Source organism: Babylonia areolata, chromosome 4 (genome assembly GCF_041734735.1).
Source record: "Babylonia areolata isolate BAREFJ2019XMU chromosome 4, ASM4173473v1, whole genome shotgun sequence".
NCBI classification, from domain to species: Eukaryota; Metazoa; Mollusca; class Gastropoda; order Neogastropoda; family Buccinidae; genus Babylonia; species Babylonia areolata.
In genome coordinates, this window is record NC_134879.1 from 17,655,891 (window position 1) to 17,681,612 (window position 25,722).

The 25,722-nt window shown below is 45.5% G+C and overlaps 1 protein-coding gene across 1 annotated transcript; it reads left to right on the forward strand.

Moving 5' to 3' along the window:
- Positions 1–3,827: 3,827 nt before the first annotated feature.
- Positions 3,828–23,916, forward strand: LOC143280906 (dnaJ homolog subfamily C member 4-like). The gene is given in 8 exon segments (XM_076585684.1): positions 3,828–4,038; positions 6,445–6,625; positions 7,243–7,339; positions 9,953–9,983; positions 9,986–10,163; positions 12,492–12,683; positions 21,962–22,048; positions 22,860–23,916. Coding segments are annotated over 7 exon segments (876 nt in total). The 5' UTR covers positions 3,828–4,038; positions 6,445–6,449; the 3' UTR covers positions 22,975–23,916.
- Positions 23,917–25,722: the final 1,806 nt, after the last annotated feature.

Sequence of the window (25,722 nt, forward strand, 5' to 3'; positions counted from 1 at the left end):
TCGCAGCGGTCACATGTGTAAGCTGATGCTGGTCTGTCGGCTGCCGTCCCTTTTCTGCGAGCTCGCTTTTCTGCTGCAGCAGCTGACAGTTTGTCCTCACCAATCCGTAGCTGATTCCTGAGAGTGCTTCTCCATCTGTTGCGGACATCTGCAAGGCCCTCCCAGGAATCAGTGTTGATCTCAAGTGCCTTCATGTCACGTTTGTAAACGTCTTTGTATCTCAGCTGTGGGCGGCCGATGCTTCTCTGCCCCGTGGCGAGCTCTCCATAAAGGGTGTCTTTTGGGATGCGACCATCTTTCATGCGGCGAACGTGGCCAGCCAGCGCAGCCGACGCTGTCTCAGCATGGTATACATGGTCGGGAGGCCAGCGCGAGTCAGGACTTCGGTGTTTGTCACCTTGTCTTGCCAGGAGATGCCGAGAATGCGCCGTAGGCTTCTCAGGTGGAAGGTACTGAGACTTTTCTCCTGACGAGCATGTGTGGTCCATGCCTCACTGCCATACAGCAAGGTGCTGAGGACGCAGGCCTTGTCTACAGCCATCCTTGTCTTCGTGGTCAGCTTGGGATTTGTCCACACTCTTTGTGTGAGGCGGGCTAGCGTTGTGGCTGCCTTCCCGATCCTCTTGTCGATCTCGGTATCAAGGGAGAGGTTGTCGGTGATGGTGGACCCAAGGTAAGTGAATTGATGGATGGCTTCAAGCTCGTAGTCATCAATGGTGATGGCTGGCGGAGGTGGCGTGTCTTGGCCTAGGACATTTGTCTTCTTGAGACTGATGGTCAGACCGAAATCTTTGTAGGCCTGGAGAAGCGGTCCATTAGTGACTACAAGTCCCGCTGGGTGTGGGTCACAACTGCGGCATCGTCAGCAAAGAGCATGTCTCTGATGAGGGCTTCGCGGACTTTTGTCCTTGCTCTGAGACGGGCGAGATTGAAGAGCCTGCCTTCTGATCTGGTCCGCAGGTAGATCCCTTCTTGCGCTGTGCTGAACGCATGTCTCAGGAGAAGAGCAAAGAAGATTCCAAACAGGGTGGGGCGAGGACACAGCCTTGTTTGACACCGCTGCGTACGTCGAAGGGCTTGGAAAGGTTGCCATTAAACTGCACCGTCCCTTTCATATTAGAGTGGAATGACTCAATCAAGCTGTGCAGTTTGGGGGGCAGCCGATCTTTCGAAGAGCCCTGAAAAGGCTGTCTCTGCTGACTAGGTCAAAGGCCTTGGTGAGGTCAATGAATGCGACATACGGGGGCATCCTCTTGCTCTCTGCACTTCTCCTGGATTTGGCGAAGGGAGAAGATCATGTCTACCGTGGGATCTCTCTGCTCGAAAACCGCACTGTGATTCCGGGTAAACGCGTTCGGCCAGTTTCTGCAGGCGAATTTGGAGGACCCGAGCGTAGACTTTGCCTACAATGCTGAGAAGTGAGATGCCTCTGTAGCTGTTGCAGTCGCTCCTTTCACCCTTGTTTTTGCAGAGAGTGATAATCTTGGCGTCCCTCATGTCCTGCGGTACAGCTCCCTCATTCCAGCACTGACAGAGGACTGTGTACAGAGGATGCAGAAGAATAGTCTTGCAGTGTTTAATGAGGTCTGGGGGAATTCCGTCACTGCCAGGTGCCTTGCCTGATGTCAGGCTGTTAATGGCCTTGCTGAGTTTGTCCTCAGTTGGCTCTGCGTCGAGTTCTTCCATGACCGGCATGCACTTGATGGCATCGAGGGCCGAGTTGGACACTATATTTTCTGTCGAGTAGAGGTCGGAGTAGTGTTCTGCCCATCTCTCCATCTGCTGGCTAGGATCGTTGATTACTTCCCCCGTGGATGATTTGAGGGGGGCAGTCTTGCTCTGTGTTGGTCCCAGTGCCTTCTTGATACCATCATACATCCCTCGGATGTTGCCTCTTTAGCAGCATTCTGTATCTCTTCGCTGAGCTCTGTCCAGTACTCATTTGCACATCGCCTGGCGTTAAACTGAACCTTACTCCTGGCGGCCCTGAGGATTTGCAGGTTCTCACTGGGTGACCGTTTGTACTCAGTGAGTGCAGCGCGCTTGGCCTCAATACTGGGAGTCATCTCTGATGATTTGGCCTCAAACCAGTCGTGGGACTTCGCGGTTTTCTTCCCAAAGGTGGCCATAGCAATGCGGTGCATGGTGTCTCGTTGCGTTTCCCATCTTTCTGTGGCAGAGTCTCTGGGCTGCAATGCATCGAATCCTCTCTCAAAGGCCTCTGCAAACTGTTCTACAAGGTCTGGCTGAGACATCTTGCTGACGTCAATGCGAGAGTTCCCTTGTTTCTTTGAGCAGTGGAACTTCTTTGGTTGCAGTCTGTGTTTGTGGATGGATGGACGGATATAAGCCTGGGCAATGTAATATGGAAGACAGGCTGTTGCCCATGCAGCTTGTCCCCCCTCTCCACCTCGCTGACAGATCCAAAGGAACAGCAAGGCTGTTACGTTTTGGTGCCAACGCGGCCGCAGGAGCTGCCGGAAAGTGACAAAGTTTGCCATCCAACCGCCTTAGGAGCCCCACACCGGATTTTCTGTCAGGGTTTACTCCTTTAGCTAGGTGGCCGCAGGTAGCTCTCCAGAGCTGGCGCCCTTTGATGGGTCATTTAATTCCACCAGGGTGTCTAGCCACCCTCCCTCACCATCCTCATGAGAGGACTGGTGGGGGTGCTGGTTTAGGTCGCCAGCAATTTGACCCTGTGACAGGTAGTACTGGGATCCAGGTTACCAGTAGCAGATATATCTATCTGACCTGACCATTGCGCCCACACACACACACACACAAAGAAAAAAAAGGGGGTGTGTGGGGTGTGTGTGTGTGTGCGTGTGTGTGTGGGGGAGGGGGGGGGGGGGACATAAGCTGCAGTTAGTACCCAGGTCAAATTAGTCTAAAGGTCGATAGGCAAGATCCAGGTTCAACTGGAAGATTTTAAAGCTCTCCGGCTTTAAACGTCTTTTCAAACCGTACTACAGACAGTAAAAGATCGACAAAACCTTGCAGTCGACAATGTGATTATGCAGATGATGGAACGGTGATAACTGTGTGCTCCATTGAGCCGATCGAGTTTGTGATGTTATATATAGATCTATCTATGTCTATCTATCTATATATTATAGCTCCCGAGGCATGCATGTATGATATTGATAAACTGATGTTTGTGCTGATGATCATGGGGCTTTTAATAGTCTGTGGGTGCCGCCGTGTCAGTGCTGAGAACTTGAGGAAGGGTTCGCCGGGTGGGCATGAGATATTCCTGACTCGTCATTAACTGCAAGACGTCAGCCTTTGTTTCATTCCATATTCATCCACATGCTTCCCGGCACGGCAGTGTTTTATAAACCCATTGCTGTCAGGCCGTGTGGAAGGGACCTTATGAAATCTTCACTGAATAGGCGAGTTTATCTCAGTGAGATACCGCCATGTTCGTGAGATATCCAAGCTCCAACTTACCTACTGCTAGATGTAGCTGCGATCAGGATTTCTTGTCATTGGCAGCTGTTTCAACCATAATGCTGTTGCGATTGAACATGCAAATCTGCCCTTTTCAGTTATTAATAAATCGGCGAGGCCCCCACCTTCAGGCCTACGTACGTCACTGGTGCGTGCCAGTGCGTCGTGTGTGCGCATGTATTGGTGTGTTTACATTTTAAGCGTATCTGAATGTGCACGGCAAACCGTCCATGTATTGAGTTTTGCGCATGTACAAGTGGGTCCCGCACGTTTAACTACGCAGTTGAACGTTTTTTCAACTGAAGTTCATCATTTGATTCGCAAATCCGCGAAATCGTTCTATACACTCATAACGCGTCATCTGAAAGATAAACGCGTGCAGAATAAGTGCTGTGAGTGTCATTCCTCAAATGAAACCACAGCGTTGGTTTGATGGGTCAAAGTGTCATATTGTTTCAGAGAAACCTTCCGGAAGTGACCCCGTGACAAGGGCGATAACAATCGTTACAAAACAACCCTGACCTTTCTTGCCATCATCATTACACAACCTTGGTGCAGATGTGAGCAGTTCGTTTCGTTTGATTTAACGTGAGTATGTGAAGGTAAACTATATGGGAAGATGATGTCGGTATATATTCCGGTAGTCACAGGAATGCGAGCTCGGAAACTACGGCTGACGGGAGTCGCTGTAATGGTGAACGACAGTATCACTATCAGGCCAGCTGTCTACAGCCCGTTCGAGTGTCATTGGTCACTGAACTTCGACAACTTAAAAAGGCCAACGAACTGCACATGAAGTCCTCAACTTGAAGTATCAGAAACAATGTATAACCTAACTGATTTATGGAAGATGACAACATTGAGTTTTGATATAAAGTTTCCCAACACTCCCAGCAAGACTAAAATTTCAGAAATATTCTTTTGTGTTGTTGTAGTCATGATCACAAACACATAATGTAGTAGTCCTTTCCAGCTAATGAAAACGTATCACCATTTATGTGTGAACTATCTGCACATAGAATATATTTACTGCCCTCACAAATAATCAGCCCATAGTCATGTGCAGAAGGAATATGACAGGGTCATTCTTCTGTGCTGTTCACACAAAGTTAGAATTAGAAGCAAAAATTTAAACTGGTTGAATACAGTTTAGACTTATTAAAAGTCTAAATCCTCTATATATTTTAAGGCACAATTGGAAGAAAACAACAAAAGCAATATGTCCATGTTGTGTATGGATAATGTAGTAGGTAGGACCACTAATTTTTAAATTTGATGTGATCCGACAGGAACAGAACTTTACAGGCACATCTGTATCTATATCTGTTGAGTACATCGCTGTCGCCAAGATTATGGCATTATCACGATGGGTGGGGGGTGTGCACAGCTTGGCAAGTTCACTGTTGGATGTTAATAGCTTTTTGAAGATCTGAGGAGTTGGTGCTCTTACTATGTTTTCAGGCACATAAATATTGATGAGAAAAAAAAGTGCAAAGTTTCAAGGCTGCATCCTTAGAAGTTGAGATATAGCTTCTTGAATTTTCCAAAAGCATATTTTTACAAATCGCAAGATATGCTACATTTCAGAGAGCATGAAATTGAAACTACTTGTACTACAAATAAAATTTGATAAATTATTTATTTATGATAAATGCTTTTAGCTTATTTTTTTTATTTTCTTTAGCTCCATCAGTATTCATAATCTGTAGATAAATGCATTAAAAAATGGCCCATTTTGCAGTTATCACAACAGAAAAATGGGTAACGAACAAAAATTATTGATAAGATGATATTTCATCTGTAAATGGTTCAAATCGCATTTTCCTGTTGGAAAGTTAAAAAAAAAAAAAAAAAAAAAAAAAGTATCAAATGATTATAAGTGTGTTATTCAGCTGTTTTCGTGCCATTGAAAGTTTGTGTGTGTGTGCACTTGAGTGTGTGCATGTATGTTGGGAGATCTATATTTATGTGTACGCGTGCATGTGTGTGTGTGTGTGTGTGGTAGCAAGGAGGGGGTGGGGGGAGGGGGGGGGGGTTGTGTGTGTGCGTGTGTGTGTGTGTGTTTGTGTGCATGTGCGTGGGTATGCATGCAAGGTTACGTGAATTATATAATTGTGGATGGATTTTAAATACTGTTGAATAACAACTGTTTTTTTTTAATCATGTATGTCATTGTTTTAACTATGGTATGATATTTTCATAATTTCTCTTACAGTGCTTATCTCACTGGTTGATTTGTGATTACTGTATGAGACTGATTAGTATTAACTTTGTATCTATGCATTGTATGTTCCTTATGTATTTATGATGAATGACTGTGAAAGTGTGTAATCATTACATGTGTGTGATAGTGATAATTGTACAAAAGATCCTTATCAAATTAGCATTTCAGCATTTTTTGGTCTTTTATGTGTTTACTTTGAGTGACTGTGATTTTCGTGTATTGTTTACGTAGAATGCATCACACATGAATTTCTCATTGAGATAATAAAGTATTCTGTATTCTATGTACATGTAAATTACTTTTACTTCTAGCTCTCCTTGAGAAAAGTGCTGAATAATGTGTTCATTATATAAGGCGGTTGAGGAGGAAGGAGGTGGAGAGGATAAATACTAAGGGGCTACTCCCTTATCATTTGTCTTATTCATTTTATCTATTTATTTTATTGCTCTTTATATATATCTTTGAGGAGTCTTTTTTTGTAATGATGGAAGAGTTGTTACTTGCACTTATTTTCCCCTGCTTTACTACTGTATTTCAGAAATAGGATGGCAGCCCTTCTGTTTATCATAATATGGTCCATTTTGCTTGCTAGGAATAGAAGAATGATCACTAAGTTAATGTCTGCTGTTAATAGAAATATTGTGATGAAGTATTGGTGTAATTGTTGAATTATATCCTCCTTGCTGCTCCTAAGCTAGAGCCATTGTGTTGCAAATTTAAGCATTGTATTTGTAGTACCGGTAACAGGTTTCCTTTTTACTTCCTGTCAGAATGGATGCTCCTTGAGGCAGATAAAAAAAAAAAGTCAGAGAGACAAACATCAGCATTGGAGGGGAACACTGTCAGAGCATCAGTGAGCAGAATGCTGAATGCTGTGTTGGCTCAGGCCCTGGTCTCTGGTCGACTGCTGTGTCCCCAGTGCCAGTCCTGTCTGGTGGCTGTTGGTTTGAGGTGAGGCAGCTCAAGGGAATTCTTTAATTGTTTATGTTGGTGTGTATCTATACACTTCTTTGTGCTATGCCAACTGTTTGTGTGATTGGCTGTGAGTGGTTTTGAGGGATTATGAAAAAGAGAAAGAATAAAGTGAGCAGTCCAAATTCCATGCCAGTATGATCATATTGTAAGCAATGTCTACAAATTTAAAAAACTGATTACAAACGAGGCAAAAGCATCACTGAGGACTGTGTGAAACCAGTTTGTGAAAGATAGCTACAAAGAGCATCAGTATATATGGATATATGCAGATCTTAAGCTGGCCAAGAAATGGTAGGAGTGGAAGGCATATATTGATGTCGGTTGAGCTCCCTCAACTTTCCAATGTGAGGTCTGCGACAGAGACTGCTGCTACAGGATTGAACTGTTCAGCCATTGCTAATATCATTCAGTCTTCACAGTGCAAACATCAATCTTCATAGTGCAGACATCAGTTGGCACAGTTCATTGTCTTGCGAGACGGACAGAGGCCATAACTATTAAGAATAATAGAAGGTTTTTAAGTAGAAAGAAGTATTTTTTTAAAATGCTTTCTTACCAAGGAAAACTGCAGTATGCAGATTCTGTTCATACAGATATGCCTCTTCACAGAGCCATTACGACACCTTGGGAATTGGAAAGTCAGCATCCCAAGCTGAGGTCAGATCTGCTTTCCTCACAAAATCTAAAAAGGTAAAGTATGGACACAGTGTGTGAGTGTTTGTGTGTGTGTGTGTGTGTGTGTGTGCGCGCGCGGGGGCGCGTATGTGTGTGTGTGTGTGTGTATGCAGTGAGTGCATGTGTGAGTATGCACAAGTTTTTATATTGATTTGCACTTGTATGTATTCTAATTTCTACTGTATCTGTGTTAGTGTATTATTTTCGATTTGTGTTCGTACGTTGTTATGTACTATCCCCCCCCCCCCCCCCCCCCCAATATTCCTTGTGACACCGGTACACTTGGTAATAAAGACATATTCTATTCTGTTCTATACTGCAAAGGTGTGAACATGAGAAGCATGCTGTGTTCTTCCTGGTTTGGCTAGTTGACTCGAAAGAGCATGATTTTCAGTTATTGGAAATTATAATTCAGTATTGATTTAACTGGCTATAACAGCTGCTATGGCAAAATGGTTAGCGTTGTGAATTGATGAAGGGAAGATTAGGTTTGGACCTTAATGGAGACGTTTGAATTTGCAATTTTTTGGCCCTCTGTTTGGCTCCTACCCAGAGCTGAGTGGTTTTGTGGGATCAAAAGGTTACAGACTAAATGGAAGAGTTGAATGTCATCCACTTTCTTGACGTGTCTTTGTTAGTGTGACACTAAATTCCAGTCCAGCATTGCAGGTGTAAGTATTTTGCAGCCCCATTTGATGTTGGGATGCAGTATGAAATGAAACATTCAGTTCAGCTTTGTCATACAGTCTGTTAACTAAATGGAACTCCATTGAACAGTGTCATCATCTTCATCCTCATCCAACATATAAAGAGTACTCTTAATTCTGTGATCATGTTGTCATGGTGACTTCTAGTATAATTTTTCCTCCACTTTCACCCATGTGGTGATTTTGTGTCAAAGTTTACAACGTTGGCAGATTTGTCAGACATTCATTGAAGGGATAGGGATGGTGGTCTCCACTCCGTGAGACATGTTCACTCACTCCACCTCTGCAATTATGTGATAATTATCAGTTGGGAGCTTAGTAAGCGCTGTCCTGTGTATTTTGAGTCAGAACAGTTAGTCCCAAACGTGACTACTCACCAGTGCTGGGTCTCTTTTAGTGTGTTGAATCTTATAGTGATCTAAGATTGATAGTTTCCTGTGGGTGTCTGGCAGAATGAGGTGGGGTTTGTCTTATGCATCAGAATCAGATGAGCAACATGTGGGTATTGCCACTGAAAGAATGGATCAGCTGTAGGAAAAAAAAGTTCACTACAAAAGCAAACTAAAATAATTTCTGATGATACACCTGTGGAGAGTTCATGGCTATCTTGGATCTTGCACATGCGCATCTAACTTTCATTCCAAATGCCAGCAATGCCAAAGGTGATCGACTTCGACAAAAGAAGCAAACATGTTCGACCTTAACACTTTGTCTCTTCAGTCCCCACATTTGTGAACCCCAGAAGCATTGAATTTGTTTTTACACATGGGGGAAAAGGCAGTGGAGGGTCCCTTTGATGAACATGTCATCAGATAGATATTTTTTGTGTTTTTTGTCATCGGAACACAAGAATGATTTCCGCTTTGCATTTGATCATACCTGGCTGCTTTCATTGTCTCATCAGTCAACAGGATATGACGTTTTGACTGCAGCTGGTGCATGATAAGCACACTTTTCTCCCCAAAGTTCGCACCAGGTGAAACTTACAGATTGTGGATGTATGATGTAATATGTGAATCTGTTATGAGTGTTTCACCCCTAAACAGGCAACTAAAAGTCATTTCATCTTCCACATCTGGATAATATCTGTTCACTCTTTATTTTTTACTGTTTTTACAGACGATTTCTTAAAGGTATATCGAGCAAGCACTCTGGAGTTCTGTGCAAAACGTCATGGATTTCACAGTTTGCTGTCCTCCATTTCTTCAGTTGATAAACTGCATTTCTACTAACAAGCATTGTACAATGAAGAGCCATCATATGCGCAATAAGAAAACTAAAATATGAAGCAAAAACTAAAAAAAACAACCCACAGCCTGCTGCTTGCACATTCTGCCTTTCTTGATTGCCATTGTTGTTTGCAAAATTTGCAAAGCCAATCAACTTGAAGAGTACAAATCATGTGACACGCCTCTATAAGTCATGTAGGCGTGAACTCTCCAGGGTCCATTCCAAAATTTCAGGATGCGGCTCAATTTTTTTTTTTTTTAAATAGATTTTATTTAAGGAAAGAAAAGTTGAAATTGATGATGCTTTTCACTTTTGTTGCAACTGTTTCTCTGTATGGAGCACATGCTCATGCTTACATGCACACACACGAACATGTGCTCACACATTCATGCATGCATCCAGAGGAACACTCAATAGTTCACTCACACGCGCGCACACACACACACACACACACACACACACACACACACACCACTTGCACACATACCATATAGATATATACACATACACATAGATATATTATTTTTTAATAAACAGATAACATCAAGAATGCACTGATAACATCAAAAATGCACAGGTAGCATCATGAATGCACAGATAACACACATAATTTTCTTTTTAACACACACTATGATCCTTTTAGTGATAATAGAATTTTAAAAAAATCTTTATGGTGTTGTTGTCATTTCAGTTGCATCCAGATGTGAACCGGAAAGACCCCCAGAACACGAGAAGTTTGTGAAGCTGAACGAAGCGTACATGGTGCTGAGCAAACCCGTGGCCAGGAGAGAGTATGACATGAACCTGGCTGTCCGCCTGCAGATGCAGCACCAGGCTCGCAATGCCTCCTCTTCACATGGCTATGGGTCCTCTGAGTGGCCCGGGAACCAGTATAACAAACAGTGAGTTTCAATTTCAGTCCTCAGAGTGGCCCGGGAACCAGTATAACAAACAGTGAGTTTCAGTTTCAGTCCTCAGAGTGGCCCAGGAACCAGTATAACAAACAGTGTGTTTCATTTTCAGTCCTCTGAGTGTCTTGGGAACCAGTACAACAAACAGTGAGTTTCAGTTTCAGTCCTCCGAAGGGCCCAAACTAAGCGCGTTGGGTTACGCTGCTGGTCAGGCATCTGCTTGGCTTGGTAGATGTGGTGTAGCGTATATGGCTTTGTCCGAACGCAGTGACGCCTCCTTGAGCTACTGAAACTGAAACTGAAACTGCCCAGGAGCCTTCTTCTTCTTCTACTTCTGCGTTCACTCGTATGCACACGAGTGGGCTTTTACGTATATGACCGTTTTTACCCCGCCATGTAGGCAGCCATACTCCGTTTTCAGGGGTGTGCATGCTGGGTATGTTTCTTGTTTCCATAACCCACCGAACGCTGACATGGATTACAGGATCTTTAACGTGCGTATTTGATCTTCTGCTTGCATATACACATGAAGGGGGTTCAGGCACTAGCAGGTCTGCACATATGTTGACCTGGGAGATCGTAAAAATCTCCACCCTTTACCCACCAGGCGCCGTCACCGTAATTCGAACCCGGGACCCTCAGATTGAAAGTCCAACGCTTTAACCACTCGGCTATTGCGCCCGTCGCCCAGGAACCAATATAACAAACAGTGAGTTTCAGTTTCAATCATAGTCTTCATCTCATGTGTGCTAGTTTCCGTGCCTGAGACGTTGTTCCTGTCCTATGCCAGTCACTCCAGCTGTTCCCAGGTGCAGCCTGTCTTCTTCATATCTGCCTCCAGGTCTTGGCACCACATATTTCTTGGACATCCTCTTCTCCTGTTCTCTCGCAGGTTCCAGCTGAGGGTTTGCCTTGTAGTGCTGGAAGCAGGCTTGCAGAGTAGGTGGCCAGTCCATCTCTAGCGTCTTTGGAGAGTCACTTCTTCAGCAGGCTGCTGTCTTGTTTCTCACTCACTCAGTTTCAAGGAGGTGTCAGAGCATGTGTACTGATCCATGTATGATGCACCACATCTGTTGAAAAAAAAAAAAGGGGGGGGGGGATGGTTAAAAAAAAAAATGCAGATGCCTGACCTTTGCATGAACCCAACGCGCTGGTCAGGCCTTGATACCGTGAGAACATTGATGAGTGTGTATGTGAGTGTCTGTTAAAAAAAAAAAAGAAGAAAAATTATGTGTTAAAAAAAAAGAAGAAGAATTATGTGTTTATTTTCCCAGAGATACAGAAAGGTTGGAAGGTGTCAGCATTTGAAATTGTGGATGAAGTTTATGTTAAGTGTTAATATGTTAATATGTTAATATCTCTCAAAAAAGGTTGATCCTGATGTTGTGGATTGATGGCATTTGATTGTGCTTTTTTTTTCCAGGTTTCATGGGATCATTATTCAGTTTTTCAACCGGTGTAGATGGGTGGGCAGTAAGTAACAAAGATGAATAGATAAATCTTTAAGATGGCACCATAGAAAAGCATACACTGACCATTTCTACAGCTAGTTATTTTGATGTATAGTTTCTATTTTTGTCTCTTTTTTAAAAATTAATTATTTACTGTCCCATTGTCCGCACCATTTCAGTGGCATTGCCCCCATAACACAACCACACCTATCCTTATAACTGTCCTCTATGTATCTAAAGATGCCAAAGACTTTGACAGAAACACGTGCCATGAGAGTAGAGCTTGAAAGGCCACAGAATTTGGGACTTTTTCCTGATGTAATGATGAGTTAAGATGCTGCTGCTGCTGCTGTAGGGGTCCATTTAGGTTCAGACTGTGTGACAAGACTACTTTATACTTCCTTTAATGTTTCTTGTCCTGAGGAGTACAGACATCTGCAGTGTGGGTCAGGAAATTCCCTGTCTTCCCATTTAAGCACATAGCACACTCATCTCTGGGTAGCAGCTGGCCAGGGCAAAAAACTCCCCACCTGCCTCTGATGGGATTATAGCCTGCATCCTTGCAGTCGTCTGTCTGCAGTGTCAACCACTTCACCATGTCAGCTGTAAAGTTTCCAGTGTCACTGAAATGTCAGGCATTGATAAATGTTTGTGTGTCATTAGGGTCAGATCCATCTGTAGTGAAGCACTTGCTTGGAATTTCACAATTCAGCGCTTGCAGTATCTTTTATAAAGGAGACATTGGCTCCTGTTGTTAGTATTTTTTTTCCATTCTTTGTATTCAAATGTATATATTCATTCTTTGCATCAAAATGCATTTGTTGTTGAGTCCCTTTATTTCATGGATGGTCTGTTCTTTTTGTCTCAGGTATGATGCAGAATACCAGCGGTTCTGGGATGAAACGTTGTGGCACATGCGTGACAAGACCAAAGACAAAGAGTACGAAGGAAAGCCCTACTATGGGTTCACCACCATTCAACGGGTGTCCAACAGATACATTCTGCTGGGGTGCTTTGCCCTCATTCTGTTTGGGTCCTTGCTGCAGTATGCTGCATTGAAGTGAGTCTGCACAGTGCTTTGACATGCTGTTTGTGTGTTGTAAATTGTCCAACTTTGTGATTGTGTGTCGGGTTTCATTTCCTTTTCATGGAATGTCTTTTTTGGTAGTAAGAGATTTACTGAACAACTTCAATTTTAATCTTTAAAAATGCATTTATCTTACTGAATCCTCATCAGATTTTGTTACCTTTCCTGTACATTTATACATGGTTTCATGTGTAGCAGATAAGATTAAGAATTGTGGTTTTAAATCTGGTGTACCTGAAACATCACTGAGGAAAGTTTGGTTTTTAACATCAGTTTATCTGAAATGGGGGTGCCATGGACAAGATCTGGAGGAGCAGGAGCATTTCCCTTGCCATCAAACTCAAACTGAACAGATCCTTAGTGCTCGCCATTCTCCTGTATGGATGTGAAAGCTGGACACTGTCAGCCGAGCTTGAGAAGAGGATCCAAGCATTTGAGATGTTACCGAAAGCTGCTCCGCATCTCATGGGTGGAACACAAGACCAACGACTATGTCCGGAGCAAAGTCGAAGCCTTCGCCGCACATCAAGAACCCCTCCTGGCCACCATCAAAAGGAGGAAGCTGACGTGGTTTGGCCACATGACCCGCCATAACACCCTGTGCAAGACCATCCTGCAGGGCACCATTGAGGGCGGAAGAAAGAGGGGAAGACCAAGGAGAAGCTGGACAGATGACGTCAAGACCTGGACTCATCTGAAGATGCCAGAGCTGGTGTCAGAGGCTGAGAGCAGACCAGGCTGGGGGAGAGTGACGTCCGCTGCATCCCTTGTGTCCCCCCCCCACGACCTGGTGGGTCACGGGACAAAAAGAGAGAGAGTTCAGTGGTGAGGGTTTGAGGCCTTGTTTCAGTATGGTGTTGTGTCAGTGGTAAAAGTGCTTTAATATTGATTTAATTACACATACTTAACCGTGACCCAACTAGTGCAGACTCTGGCAGGGGTCTGACATTCCTGTCCTGTGCAAACTACTATCCGCCTATGCGGAGAAAACGAAACTACGGCCGATAACCTCCCGGAAGTAGGTAACCTCCCCTTTGTCCCGCTGGCTAGCACCCTCTTTTTCCGGCAGCCATCATGACTCCTGTTCCTGTGCTCTTCATACGGCTAAGTTTTTTCGTATTTTCTGTCTGTCTGTTGAATCTCTGGCGTTCTTGTTTGTTGTCAAATTATGTCTCCAACCAGGTCACATAATTATGTAGCTCGATTGGGGAATCGTGCTAAAATTAAGGCGCGATCGCAATCGATTCGCTGACACTCTGGGCCCTCTACTCCTGGCCCTCTCAACAACGCCAACCCGCCGCCTTCTCCACTTCCTCCGCTCCCTCCGGTCGACTCCAGACCTCTGCCACCTCCTATGGTGACTTCTAGAGGTTTGTGGTCACACACTCAGGTCAGTGTTACCTTTAATGTCATTTTTATCGATCCATGAACTCACTCGACGCGATCCACGTTTTCTCGGCCCTGCCAGTCGGCAGTGTACGAGTCGACCTCCTCTATCTCTTTACCCATACCCACAGTTGCACCAATGGAATGGCCACAATCCCTTTGGAAAAAAAAAAGAAAAAAGAAAAAAAAAAGGCAGCTTGTTTTGGATCCGCACGTTAGACTGGGCCCTATGTGCGATGCATCCGTGGTGGTGGCCGTGACATTGGATCACGCGATCCCCCACGCGGCATGCCTCGACCGTCTCGGATCCAGTGGCGACCGAGGCGCGTAGGGATGCCCTCCCCTGGTGTAGGGAGGAAGGTGGACCACTAGGGGACACGCTTGCCCATACACATGCACCCCCCTCCTTGTCCGTATCACCCGATCCAAGGGAGGCAACCCCTGCTTCGGCACCCTTGCCGGTGACCGCCGCAGTTAGTTCCCTTGCACCGGCACTGCTCCTCGCCTTCAGTGCGAGTGTGTGCACGTTCCTACCAAACTATGCGGTGATGACCCCATCTGCCACACCGCCGAGTGCTGCTGTTTCCCATCCACTAATGGTGTCTCAGCAAGCTACTCAACCAAACAATCAGCAACTCATCGCTAACTTGCTGCAGCAATTATGCATCACTCTGCCTTCCGGTGCCGCACCTTGCGCCTGCACTGCCCCTCGCCCACAGAGCAGGTACGTGCACGCCCCATTGGAACTTCGGCAGTGTTGGATTCTTCTGCCCCATTGCCTAACTCTGCTGTTACCCAGACTAATATTGGCACTTCCACGTTGGAGTACCTCTTATATCAATATCAAGGCGTGCAGGCCTGACAAGGCCTTTTACCCGCTTGAAGTGGGGAAGAAAAAGAGAGTCCCCACGTATGTCTGATGCATTTTTCAACATTGAGTGCGCAGTGCTTGAAAAATCAGTAAATATGTAAATGAGTTTTGTATTTAAAGTTTTTAAAATGAATATCAAGATAATTTTTAAATGTATTAATAACTGGAGCCTGCCTCTTGGCAGTGCTCGGGCCGATCTTGTCTATCACTTTATCCGTCAACACACAACAACTGACAACTGAACGTCGGTCCTCTCGCAGGAGCTATTCGCGAGACTGGACCGCCGTTCAGCAACAGGGGGATGCACATCCCACGGCAAGCCGACGGACTTGTCACCCCCTCGTCCACGACGCCCATAACACTGGATTATGGCGCCGTCATGCCACATGCTCCGACCGTCTCGCATCCGATGGTGACCGATTCGGGTTGGGATGCCCACGGCACTAAGGGACATTATAATTATTCCCCTTGCGGTCGTTTTCACCTGTGTCGGTTACAGTGGCATCGAACCACGGACTCTCACACACAACATGGCACTCCTCCCTCTACAGCGAGGACACGTCGCACCAGGGGGATATGTGCTCTAAAGACACCTTCCTTTTCGACGATTTTCAGCGCCAAGGGAGGCAACTCCACATTTGTAACCTAGGTGCATGAAGTTGTAGTTAGTTTCACCAACACAGCACATCACTCCTGCCCCCCGTGCTGTCCACCAACGATGTTTTCTTTCGGTTTCTCATTGGGTCCTCATGCCCAGTCATGGACTTTACACATCTTTGCATAGCAACTGCGCTTTTCTTGCTGTTTCTCAGGCTATTGGCCACAGGAAATACATCACAATATTTCCCCTTCTATCCATTTGATTTATTATCACGAGCAACAATCACGAAATATATATATAAATATTAAAAAAAAAAAAAAAAAAAAAAAAAAAAAAAAAATATATATATATATATGTGTGTGTGTATATATATATATATATATATATATATATATATATATATACACACACACATATATATATATATATGAGATATATTGCTACATTCATACACATTTCTGCTTTAACTTATAGATGTGTACTTATCCCTCGGTATACACATGTGTATGTGCTTATGGGATAGGTTCAGACGAATTTCATATTAACATGTACAATTATATTTCTATCTCTATTCATTGAAATTCCCTACATAGCAATATAGGCACACTTGCATTTGCGGCCTTCTGTTCACAATGCCCAGAACTCTCTGACTCTACGTACTGGCACTTTATTCATATGCGTATGTACATCTCATATGTAGGTGCATGGACAGATTCCTTTCCATTGATGATTATGCACACTTACCCATTTACTTGGGTATATCTGTGCACGCTACACGTATGCTTATACAGCCGCTTATTTCTTGTGTCTTGATCTCTTGTCATTGGCATATTTCTGACATCATCACTTGAGCTGATGGAAGTTTTTATTCCCTTTGCACATGTATGTATTCATTTTCATAAATTCATCCCTACCTTGCTTTTGGAGGACGACTGCACTCACAAAAAAAAAAAAGAAAAAAAAAAAGCCTCATTCACGCCTGAATGTAGTGGCTGGTCCTTAGGGATCCACACACACCCCCTTCACACCCACAGGGCTAAGAATGCCCTCTCGGACAAGGCAACCCAACTCATTTGCCTGCAACAATCACCCATAAGGCTGGAGATGCACAAGGAGGGATGAGGCAGTCCAACTTAGAGGTGCCACTCTGGAGACACATGCCCTTCATTCCTTCCAAGTTTGTAAGGCATCCCTTCTTTCTCCCCTTGCCTACAACAACCCTTGGTTTGCACCACTGTGATTGTGACAAAAGCTCCACACGGGCCCTACATCCTAGCCAGCCTTCCCATGAAGAGGTGTCTATCTTGCCTTCCAAGTTTTAGCGGACCCAAAAACTGCCCACTGGGCAGGAGACAATCACCTAAGCCCATCTCTTCCACTCCTCTCTAGTAGCAGAAGGCCTGGGACATAATTGTTTTCCTCTACATTTGGGAGAAAGGCATATTGACGAGGACGGATGCGTCCTACAAAGCACAACGAACCGTCCATTAGCCACAGGGGTGTACCTTTCTGCCCACTCATACCAGCATGGCAGATGCTGCATTCAAGCACATCAGTTCACCCCATCACCTTGCTTGAACACAAATCCAGCATCCATGTCTCAAACAATTGGCGTTTGAAAGTACTTTCTGTGCTTGGTCTTCCCTGCCCGATCCTTTCGGCCTCTACACACAACCACTGCTGTGGTTACAGATGGGCATTCCTCCTCAAGCACTGTCTTTCCAATGAGACACTTCCAGGGATTTCTAGCATAGGCAGGCTATCCCATCATGGAGCCCCAGCCTTCGGTCAAGGGCCTGTCAGGATGACTTTGTTGTCACTTCGGAAGCAAGCACCATGTCTTTCAGACACACGGTTGCACCACAAGACCCCGTCAACTCTTTCCGGCTTCCTTACATTGCAACATAACCTGCATGGTGAACACCTTCGTCCCTGAAGCACACAGCAGCTGTTTCCTGATATACCCATGCTGATTGGTGTCCTCCTAGGAACAATATATGATAATCAGTCGTGTACGACAGTCTCCATCAGAACAGCAGAGGAGGCAACTGCTGTCCAGTCTATTCGGGCTGGAATTCGATTATACAACTTATAGTAGAGAGTGTTTTGCCCAAGTTGCATCCCCGGTCCCTCAATCAAGAGGGCCTTAGGACTCATCATTGGGACGGTTCCCAAAGGCTACTTAGGCCTAAGGCTACAGCACTGAGTCCCAGTGCAATTTGACTTCTAGTCTGAGAGACATAGTTATTCATGAAAGACTAAACTGCAAATGATTTCCCTTTGCAATTAAGAAACCACTGATAATACAGCTCTCACCTTGCAGTTGGCCATACTAAAAACGTATGTCAGATCAGTGCTTTGATGTCAATAGCCAGTACAACACATCTTGAGCCACTTACCTCCCTGCCCCGCCCTGCTCCATCCCAGACTCAGTGCGCACCACACACAGCCAGAGGCCTGTCATGGATCCGGTCCCCTTTCTCACTAAAGAACCTTCAGCAAAAATTTTCCCCATGGAAACCCTCTTCCATTTGGGAATTCCACCACAGAATGAGACTCAGTGACCTGTGGGCACATGAAATGCACTTCCACAGCCTGATCCAACCCAGCCATTGACTGCCAACAACTTTCTGCAGGTTACTCCAACATGCCACACTCAGGTAGAGAAGCCACCAAGCCTTCCGTATGCCCCTTCGTGATGGTACCTACCTGGGCAGTTACACAACCCTGTCCCAGAGACACCAGGGACATCAAGTCTTTTGTTGCCAAATGTCTGCCATTCTATGCATAGGCAACATACCAGTGCTGTCAAAAAAAAAAAGGGGGGGGGGGGGGGGGGGAGTGCCCTCGCCTGTCAGCTCGCATGGAGAAGCTCTACAGATCTGGCTGTCATGCCTGAGGCAAGCCCAACATGATGACCTACCTCTGTCTCGTGCCACAGTTTCCTTCAAACAAAAATCACTTCCACTATCAGCCCACATCCGTTGTGGAATCATCAGGTCAAACCACATGCGCACCTCCTTGCATTGACGCTCATCCGCACAGCTGTGGTCCACAGACCTCCCCCACAATACAGCTGTGGACCTCTGTCTTCTTTACCCGCACCAATGTCCTTAGGCAACACAGTACACTCTACTTTCGTCAAATTCTACTTGAGGGACACCTATCGCTTTAGGGATGATGGCTCATCGACTTCTACCAGAGAGACGTCGCACGCCTGCGGGTTGATGGCGCAAGAGGCATCGCTTCTGTGGTAGTTGCACAACAGACCATCACAGCACACAGACAGTAGAACAGGCGAGCCCTCCACCTTGTCGCACTATTCTGCACTAGTTGGGTCACGGTTAAGTATGTGTAATTAAAAGGAAATTTTCTATCTAAAATTACGTTTAAATAACATACTTACCGTGACCCAAATTTAAGACCCTCCCGTCCTCCCCGCTTCCTGTTCTCCCTGCTTGCTGCGCTGGTGATGGCATATTGCCATCAAAAGAGGGCGCTAGCCAGCGGGACAAAGGGGAGGTTACCTACTTCCGGGAGGTTATCGGCCGTAGTTTCGTTTTCTCCACATAGGTGGATAGTAGTTTGCACAGGACAGGAATGTCAGACCCCTGCTGGAGTCTGCACTAGTTGGGTCACGGTAAGTATGTTATTTAAACGTAATTTTAGATAGAAAATTTCCTTTTTCCTCACTCCACTCGGGTGTGAATGGGTATCTGATCTAATTGGGAAAGGTTGGGAATGGGCCACACTTTCCAGTGTTGAGACCCAGACACAGTGAACATGCAGTCAATGCCTGAATGGCCGTTTAACTGTTGCCTGCCCAGGGATGTGAAACTGGCATCCTTTTGTTGCACTGTTGTATGCCGACAGAATGTGACTTTTTTGTCCAATTTTCATCAGTAATTCATGGTTGATAGTTAAAGGGAAACAACCTACTTTGTTTCTCCCTTTCTTTTGGAATGTTTGAAGATTGTTTACATCCCTTCATCCGTCGGGATCAACGAGGACCATCTAGTCATCCTGGGGGTGGGTGGGTTGGGCTGTGTGGGTGCGCAGATGACTGGTCAGGCCAATCCGCGCCCGGAAAGTTCTGACGCAGTGTGGACAGGGGATGGTGGCAACTGTCGGGGACTTGCTGGCACTGCTTTTCCTGGCCTGTTTGTGTTGCTCTGCTGCAGCGATTCTGTTGGCCTCACAGGATTTGGCGCCTTTGTGGACAGCTGAATGCCACTTTGGTCTGTCCATTGCATTCAGCTTCCATGTGTCGTGGCTGATGTTGAAGCCTCCATGGGAGCGCTTGCCATGTTGGAGTTGGCCGTACAGCAGTTTCTTGGGGAGCCGGTGGTCTGGCATGCGAACTACATGGCCTGCCCAGCGCAGCTGGGCCTGCATCAAGATGGTGTAGATGCTGGGCAAGTTTGCACGCGTGAGCACCTCTGTGTCAGGGATCTTCTCTTGCCACTTTATGCCAAGAAGTTTTCTGAGGCTGGTGGTGTGGAAGTGGTTCAGCTTTTTGGTGTGGCGTTTGTATACCGTCCATGATTCACATCCATAGAGCAGCGTGGTGAGAACTATGGCCTTGTATACTTTGAGCTTCGTTTCCAGGGTGATGCCTCTCCTGTTCCAAACGTTCTTATGGAGTCTGCCAAAGGCAGCGCTGGCTTTGGCGAGTCTGGCATTCACCTTAAGTGACTTAAGAATTTTCCACTGCCCATGAGTCATACAATATATATATATTTGGCAAATGATGATAATTCATGACACAGAGTGAAAGTAACACTAACAGTGATGTAAGTTTTGTGCCTGAGACTGGTCAGTCTTTGTGGTACGCCAGGTGTAAAGTAACAGTGAACATGAACCAGTAGCCAGTACAAGTACTGTCGCTTCCGCATGTGTGTAGCTTGAAAGGGGAGGGTGAGAGGGGTGGTCAGTCCAGTTTGCCACCACGACCACCACCAGGTGGAGAGAGGGAAGGATGATATTTGTATTTCTCTTTTTTGTCATAACTGATTTCTCAGTGTGAAATTCAGACTGCTCTCCCCAGGGAGAGGGTGTCGCTACATTGAGAGCACCACCCTTTTTTTTTTTTTTTTTTGTATTTTTTCCTGCATGCAGTTTTTTTTTTTTTTCCTATGGAAGTGGATTTTTCTACAGAATTTTGCCAGGGACAACTCTTTTGTTGCGGTGGGTTCTTTTACGTGCGCTAAATTCATCATGCAGCACACAGGACCTCGGTTTATTGTCTCATCCAAATGACTAGTGTTCAGACCACCACTCAAGGTCCAGTGGAGGGGGAGAAAATATTGGCGAATGTACCGTGATTCGAAGCAGTGTGCTCAAATTCTCTTGCCTCCTAGGCGGACGCATTACCTCTAGGCCCTCACTCCACCTATCTGTTGGCTGGGTGCTAACACACAGCTGGGTGGCCCATTTACTTGTCACCACACTGTGGTGTAATGGCCACAATCAACCCAACAAAAACAAACTCGACTGGAAATCCTGGAAATAATTGTGATGTAGAGGATTTTGAATGACTTTATTTCATGGAAATTTTCTTTGAGACTTTAAATAATAAGAGTTACAAAAAGGAATTAAGATAACTCCGTCACCTACTTAAAGTACATTGTATGAGCAACCATGATGCAGAATTTCAAGGATATATCTTTGTATTTGAGGAATAAGTGCACTATTTTTATTTTTTTGTAATTTATTTATTAATTAGATGGAAACCACTATTTTTTCCTTGGCACACAGGAATGACAACATTGCAAAAACGTTCAGCAGGCAAGGGGTTAAGGGTTAAAAAAAAATGTATAGAATTAATAAGAGACTGTTATTTGTATGAATTTCTTTTTCATGATAAATGAGAAGCTAACGATCTTTGGATTAAATTCCAACATGCCTGAAATTCAATGGGGAAAATGTGTCATGACGTCACAGTTGCCTCTCGTGTCTTTCCTGTGCTTGCTATTCTCTGTTCTTCAGAAATATCGTTCATTGCTAAGAGTCTTTGTCTTGAGGATGTACAAAATAAAATTATCATTCCAAGAGAAAGGGACAAATTCAACAAATCTTGAACATATTTGCTGAAGACTTATATATATATATATATATATATATATATATGCAGGTGACTCCAAAGGAGAACTGAAGGGGAGCAACTCAAATAGTGAAAAACACTTGGAGGTTCAGGATTGCTTCCGATTTTCTCAGATTGTACAGTGTCTGTATTTCCTTAATATATATATATATATATTTTTTATTCCTTTTTTTTTTTTTTTAAACAGCCATCCATTATTGTTTGGTCTGTGATCTTACGATATAAAGGAAACCTTTCAAGGCTGACTTAGTTAAGCTGTGGAAACATCTGTCTGTGTCTGTTGCTCGCAGGAAATCAAGCCAGATGCATAGGGCTGTGTTGGACGAGAAAGACAAGCAGCACTTTAATAACCTTGCAAAGGCTAGATACAATGCACGGTGAGTTGTTCTCATTCTCATCTCATAATGCTTTTTAATCTTAACATTGCTGAAGTTATTTGTCAAATGTTAACAGGTAAATAGTTCATGCTGAAAACTTCAAGAAACCTAAGAATTTGGCACTCTTGTCTCCAGCCGGCTGCATTGTTTTTCAGAGTAAAATTTTCTTTGACAGTGAGTAATTTGACATTTTGCAAGAGTCCAATACTTATGTTTGATATTTTCATTTTCAATTGTTTGAAGATCAGCCATTTTTGTGCATGTGATAGGAGTGAACTATTATTATTTTTACAAGCGCCGTCTCATATTTTCTCGAATAATTATATATTCATTTAAAGTTTTCTGGCAGGTCTGAAGAATTTTTTTTTCTTTGGAGGAGGCTGGGGGGTGGGAGATGGAGGTAACAGGAATAGCAAGGAAGGGGGGGACTACCTCATCATGCAGTTTCAGTGGAATAATTCCCACACCATATATCCCGAGTCCCCCATACAATATTGATGTGATATTTCCAGGTGGCTGAAGAACAAGATCTGTATTTTATCTGGTTTTGAGACCACATCCTCAAAGTTTCCAGTCTATGATGATGTTAACCACTTCATTGCAGATTTGTCTTCATCACACTTTAAAACTTTTGGACCATACACATTGCCAGTATGTTTTTTTTCCATGGTGACAGTGTGGGGGGGGGGTGAAGGATTGAAGATGTATGTTCATCCACAGTCCTTGAGGTGTGTCATTTTGTTTGCTCGAGACAGATACTGACCTCGGTCTTTGCCTCTATTATTATTTGATGAATTTTCCTGTTCTGTAGGAAACATGGGACTGCTCTTCAACTGCAGATCTTGAAAGCGAAAGTGACCAACACTCCACTGGAAGGTGTGCCAGAAGAAATAATCAAGGACACATTCAGTGATGTAAGGAAGTGACAATAGTGTGTGTAGCCTAAGTGACAGCAGAGGAATTGGATGCTGTACTGATGAGCAAATGGATTTTAAAGAACTGTCATTGTAAACAGTGTGCCACCAGTTTGGACTTAAGAGGTTCGTTTTTAAGTGGAGTATCTGAAGCTGCTTGTGATATTTTCAACTCCACTTTGGGAACAGTTCCTTAGCTTTGTGCCTGAATGAGTTCTAGGATGTCTGCAGTTAATTGCAGAAGTGGATGTGATACAAGAATTTGTTTTAGTGAAGTGCATAAGGTGTGTGAGAGAGTGTACATAGGTGTGATTGTGTAGAACATGCAAGAAAATCTACATCCTAAGTCTGTGAGTGGCAAGTCAGGAATACACTTGTATGATATGTTTTTTAAGAGTGGGAAGGAGGTCTGTTGACTAAATCCATGTGTTTTTCAGCTGGTTTTAAAGATGGGTTTCTAATTTGTCATGTTTGAATTTGCATGGAGAAAGAGATGGGACAGTTGAGTGAGAAGTTTTGTGAAGGTGAAATTGTTTTGCGAGCAGTGTGTGACACTGGTCAGTTGTTCTCTGGGAGTGGGCATCCCAATGATACTGCATTTACTGTACCTCACCCGTTATGAAAAATATTTTATTTGTGCAGTGAGTTTTTATGACCAGTTTTAATTTGTGAGAGAATGCATGGAGAAAAATCCGTCCCTGGCATATCTTATAGTCTTAGTTGAATATCTTTAGATAAAGGATGTAGCCCAACAGTTAATGCTGATAGTGTTGGCAGGCAGTTTTTAACTGGCTGTTGCGTTCTGAGTAGTAAAGATGAAGGGGATTTTGGTTCACACACGGAAAAGGGAGGATTTGGGTTGAGAGGCCCCTGATAAACAGTTGTTACAAAACTCTAGTACAAAGCCTCTTTTCACAGGTACAATCAACTGTTTGGTGTCATATACTGTACCATGTCAAACTGATGCAAACTAGGCCTATGGTTTGCTCTGTTTGGCCAAATTTCGTGCGGCTAACAGTGAAAAGACGCCCCTCTTAGTCTGGCCCGCTCTTAGCCAATCAAACGCCTCTAACAGCTATAAGCGCTGAATCATTCCTTTGGCCAAGGCTCTCCACGCCATCTTGTCAGGTTTTCGCTCTGTCTCGTCTAACGCTTTTTTTGGCTATTAAGTGTTTTCATTTGGCCTTATTTTGTTGTATGCGGCTTGCATGTATATTGTTCTTACATTCTGTGTACTCGTTTCGACTCGGCCCCCTCGATTACTTCGTATTTTTCTACCTCTGAGTCGATCCTGTCTTTCCTTTCTCTGTTGGGGATCGAATTGTTCGCTGGGTGCTTACGCGGGTACCATGCCTCGTATGCCATCCTACGAAGGCAGGAATCATGATGCAGGGAGAGATACTCGGCAAGAGACTCTCCCAGGCCTGGAGCTCATGATTTCTCCCGATAGGGACCGCGGCGATGCGTCTGCAGACGCAGATCGCGGAGGGGACGCTCGTCCCGATAAAACGGTCATGAAGGGGACCGGGGGGAAAGGGATACGAGCGTCGCCTCCCGAAGTGTCCCAGCGCGAGGCAGGTGGAGGGGGGAGTAGCACGTCCTCTCTTGGTGGTGGGAACTCGCGGCCGGGTGCAGACTCCCAAGGGGAGGCCGCCCCTCGCCGTTACCCGGGTCCCCACACGGAGACGGCCCTCAGGGGCCCCAGTGCTGTTCCCCCTCCTCCCTTCTCGGTCGACCCCCCTCCCCCACCTCCTTCTGGGGGAGAAAAACATTTGGTTCCGGGGGGGGACCTCCACTTTGCCCACCCCAGGCCAAGCCACCCCAGTCTCCCCACGGGAGCGGATTCGGGGCGCGTGGCAACCTGCTCTGCAGGTCTTCCCGCTATCCGGCCGGTCTCCCCCGCGCGTGTCAGGCAGTTCTGGGCAGTCAGACTGCCGGCCTTTCGGCCTGTCTGACACCCAAGTCGGACCTGACCTCCCTCCGACTTGGCCAGGTTTTTCCCTTCAGCGAGGTCAAGGCACCAGTGACCCTTGGGGCTGGGGTCACGGGATGGCTGGTGCCCACGGGTGGTATCCCCCATTCTACCCGTACTGGGGTGCACCTATGGGTGCATGCTGGGTTCCCGGGAGGACCAGGGACTAACCCCTGGTCTGGTCCGCTCCCCACCGGACCCAACCCAGCACAGACCACAGAGTGACACACACAGCCCCGACAAGAGGGATTGACTCCTCGTTGGGCAGGTCGAGCTCCTCGACCAGTATTAACACTACAGCCTAGAATCGGTCCTCTGTCAGCACACAGGTGACCTCCACGGTCACTACGGCTTCCTTTTCAGGACCGACGGCAGCTGAGGGGCCCCGCTCAGCCCGTGGGAGCCTGCTGTTCCCACCTACCCAGCCCTCGGTCCTAAAAGGAGATGAGTGGGTGTTCGTCCCCTCACAGCACTCGTGGGTCCCTCTGGCGTCCAGGGACGCTCTCTCTGAGAAGGTGTGGCACCCACCATCCCAAGCATGGTTGGACCTACGGTCCACACACTCCCCACCCTCTTTAGGTGTCAAGGACATAACAGAGGAGACCAGGGTCCCTGCTCGGGATCGCCCCAGCTCATCCCGCTGGGCTGACCACAGCCCACAGGACGCCCCCGTGGGTACATCCACTTGGGATGGCACCCAGCAGGGGATGGACTGTGAACAAGAGGGACAGCCCCTGTCTTCGGATGAGGACGAACAAGCGGATGAGCACTCTTCGCCCCCATCCCAG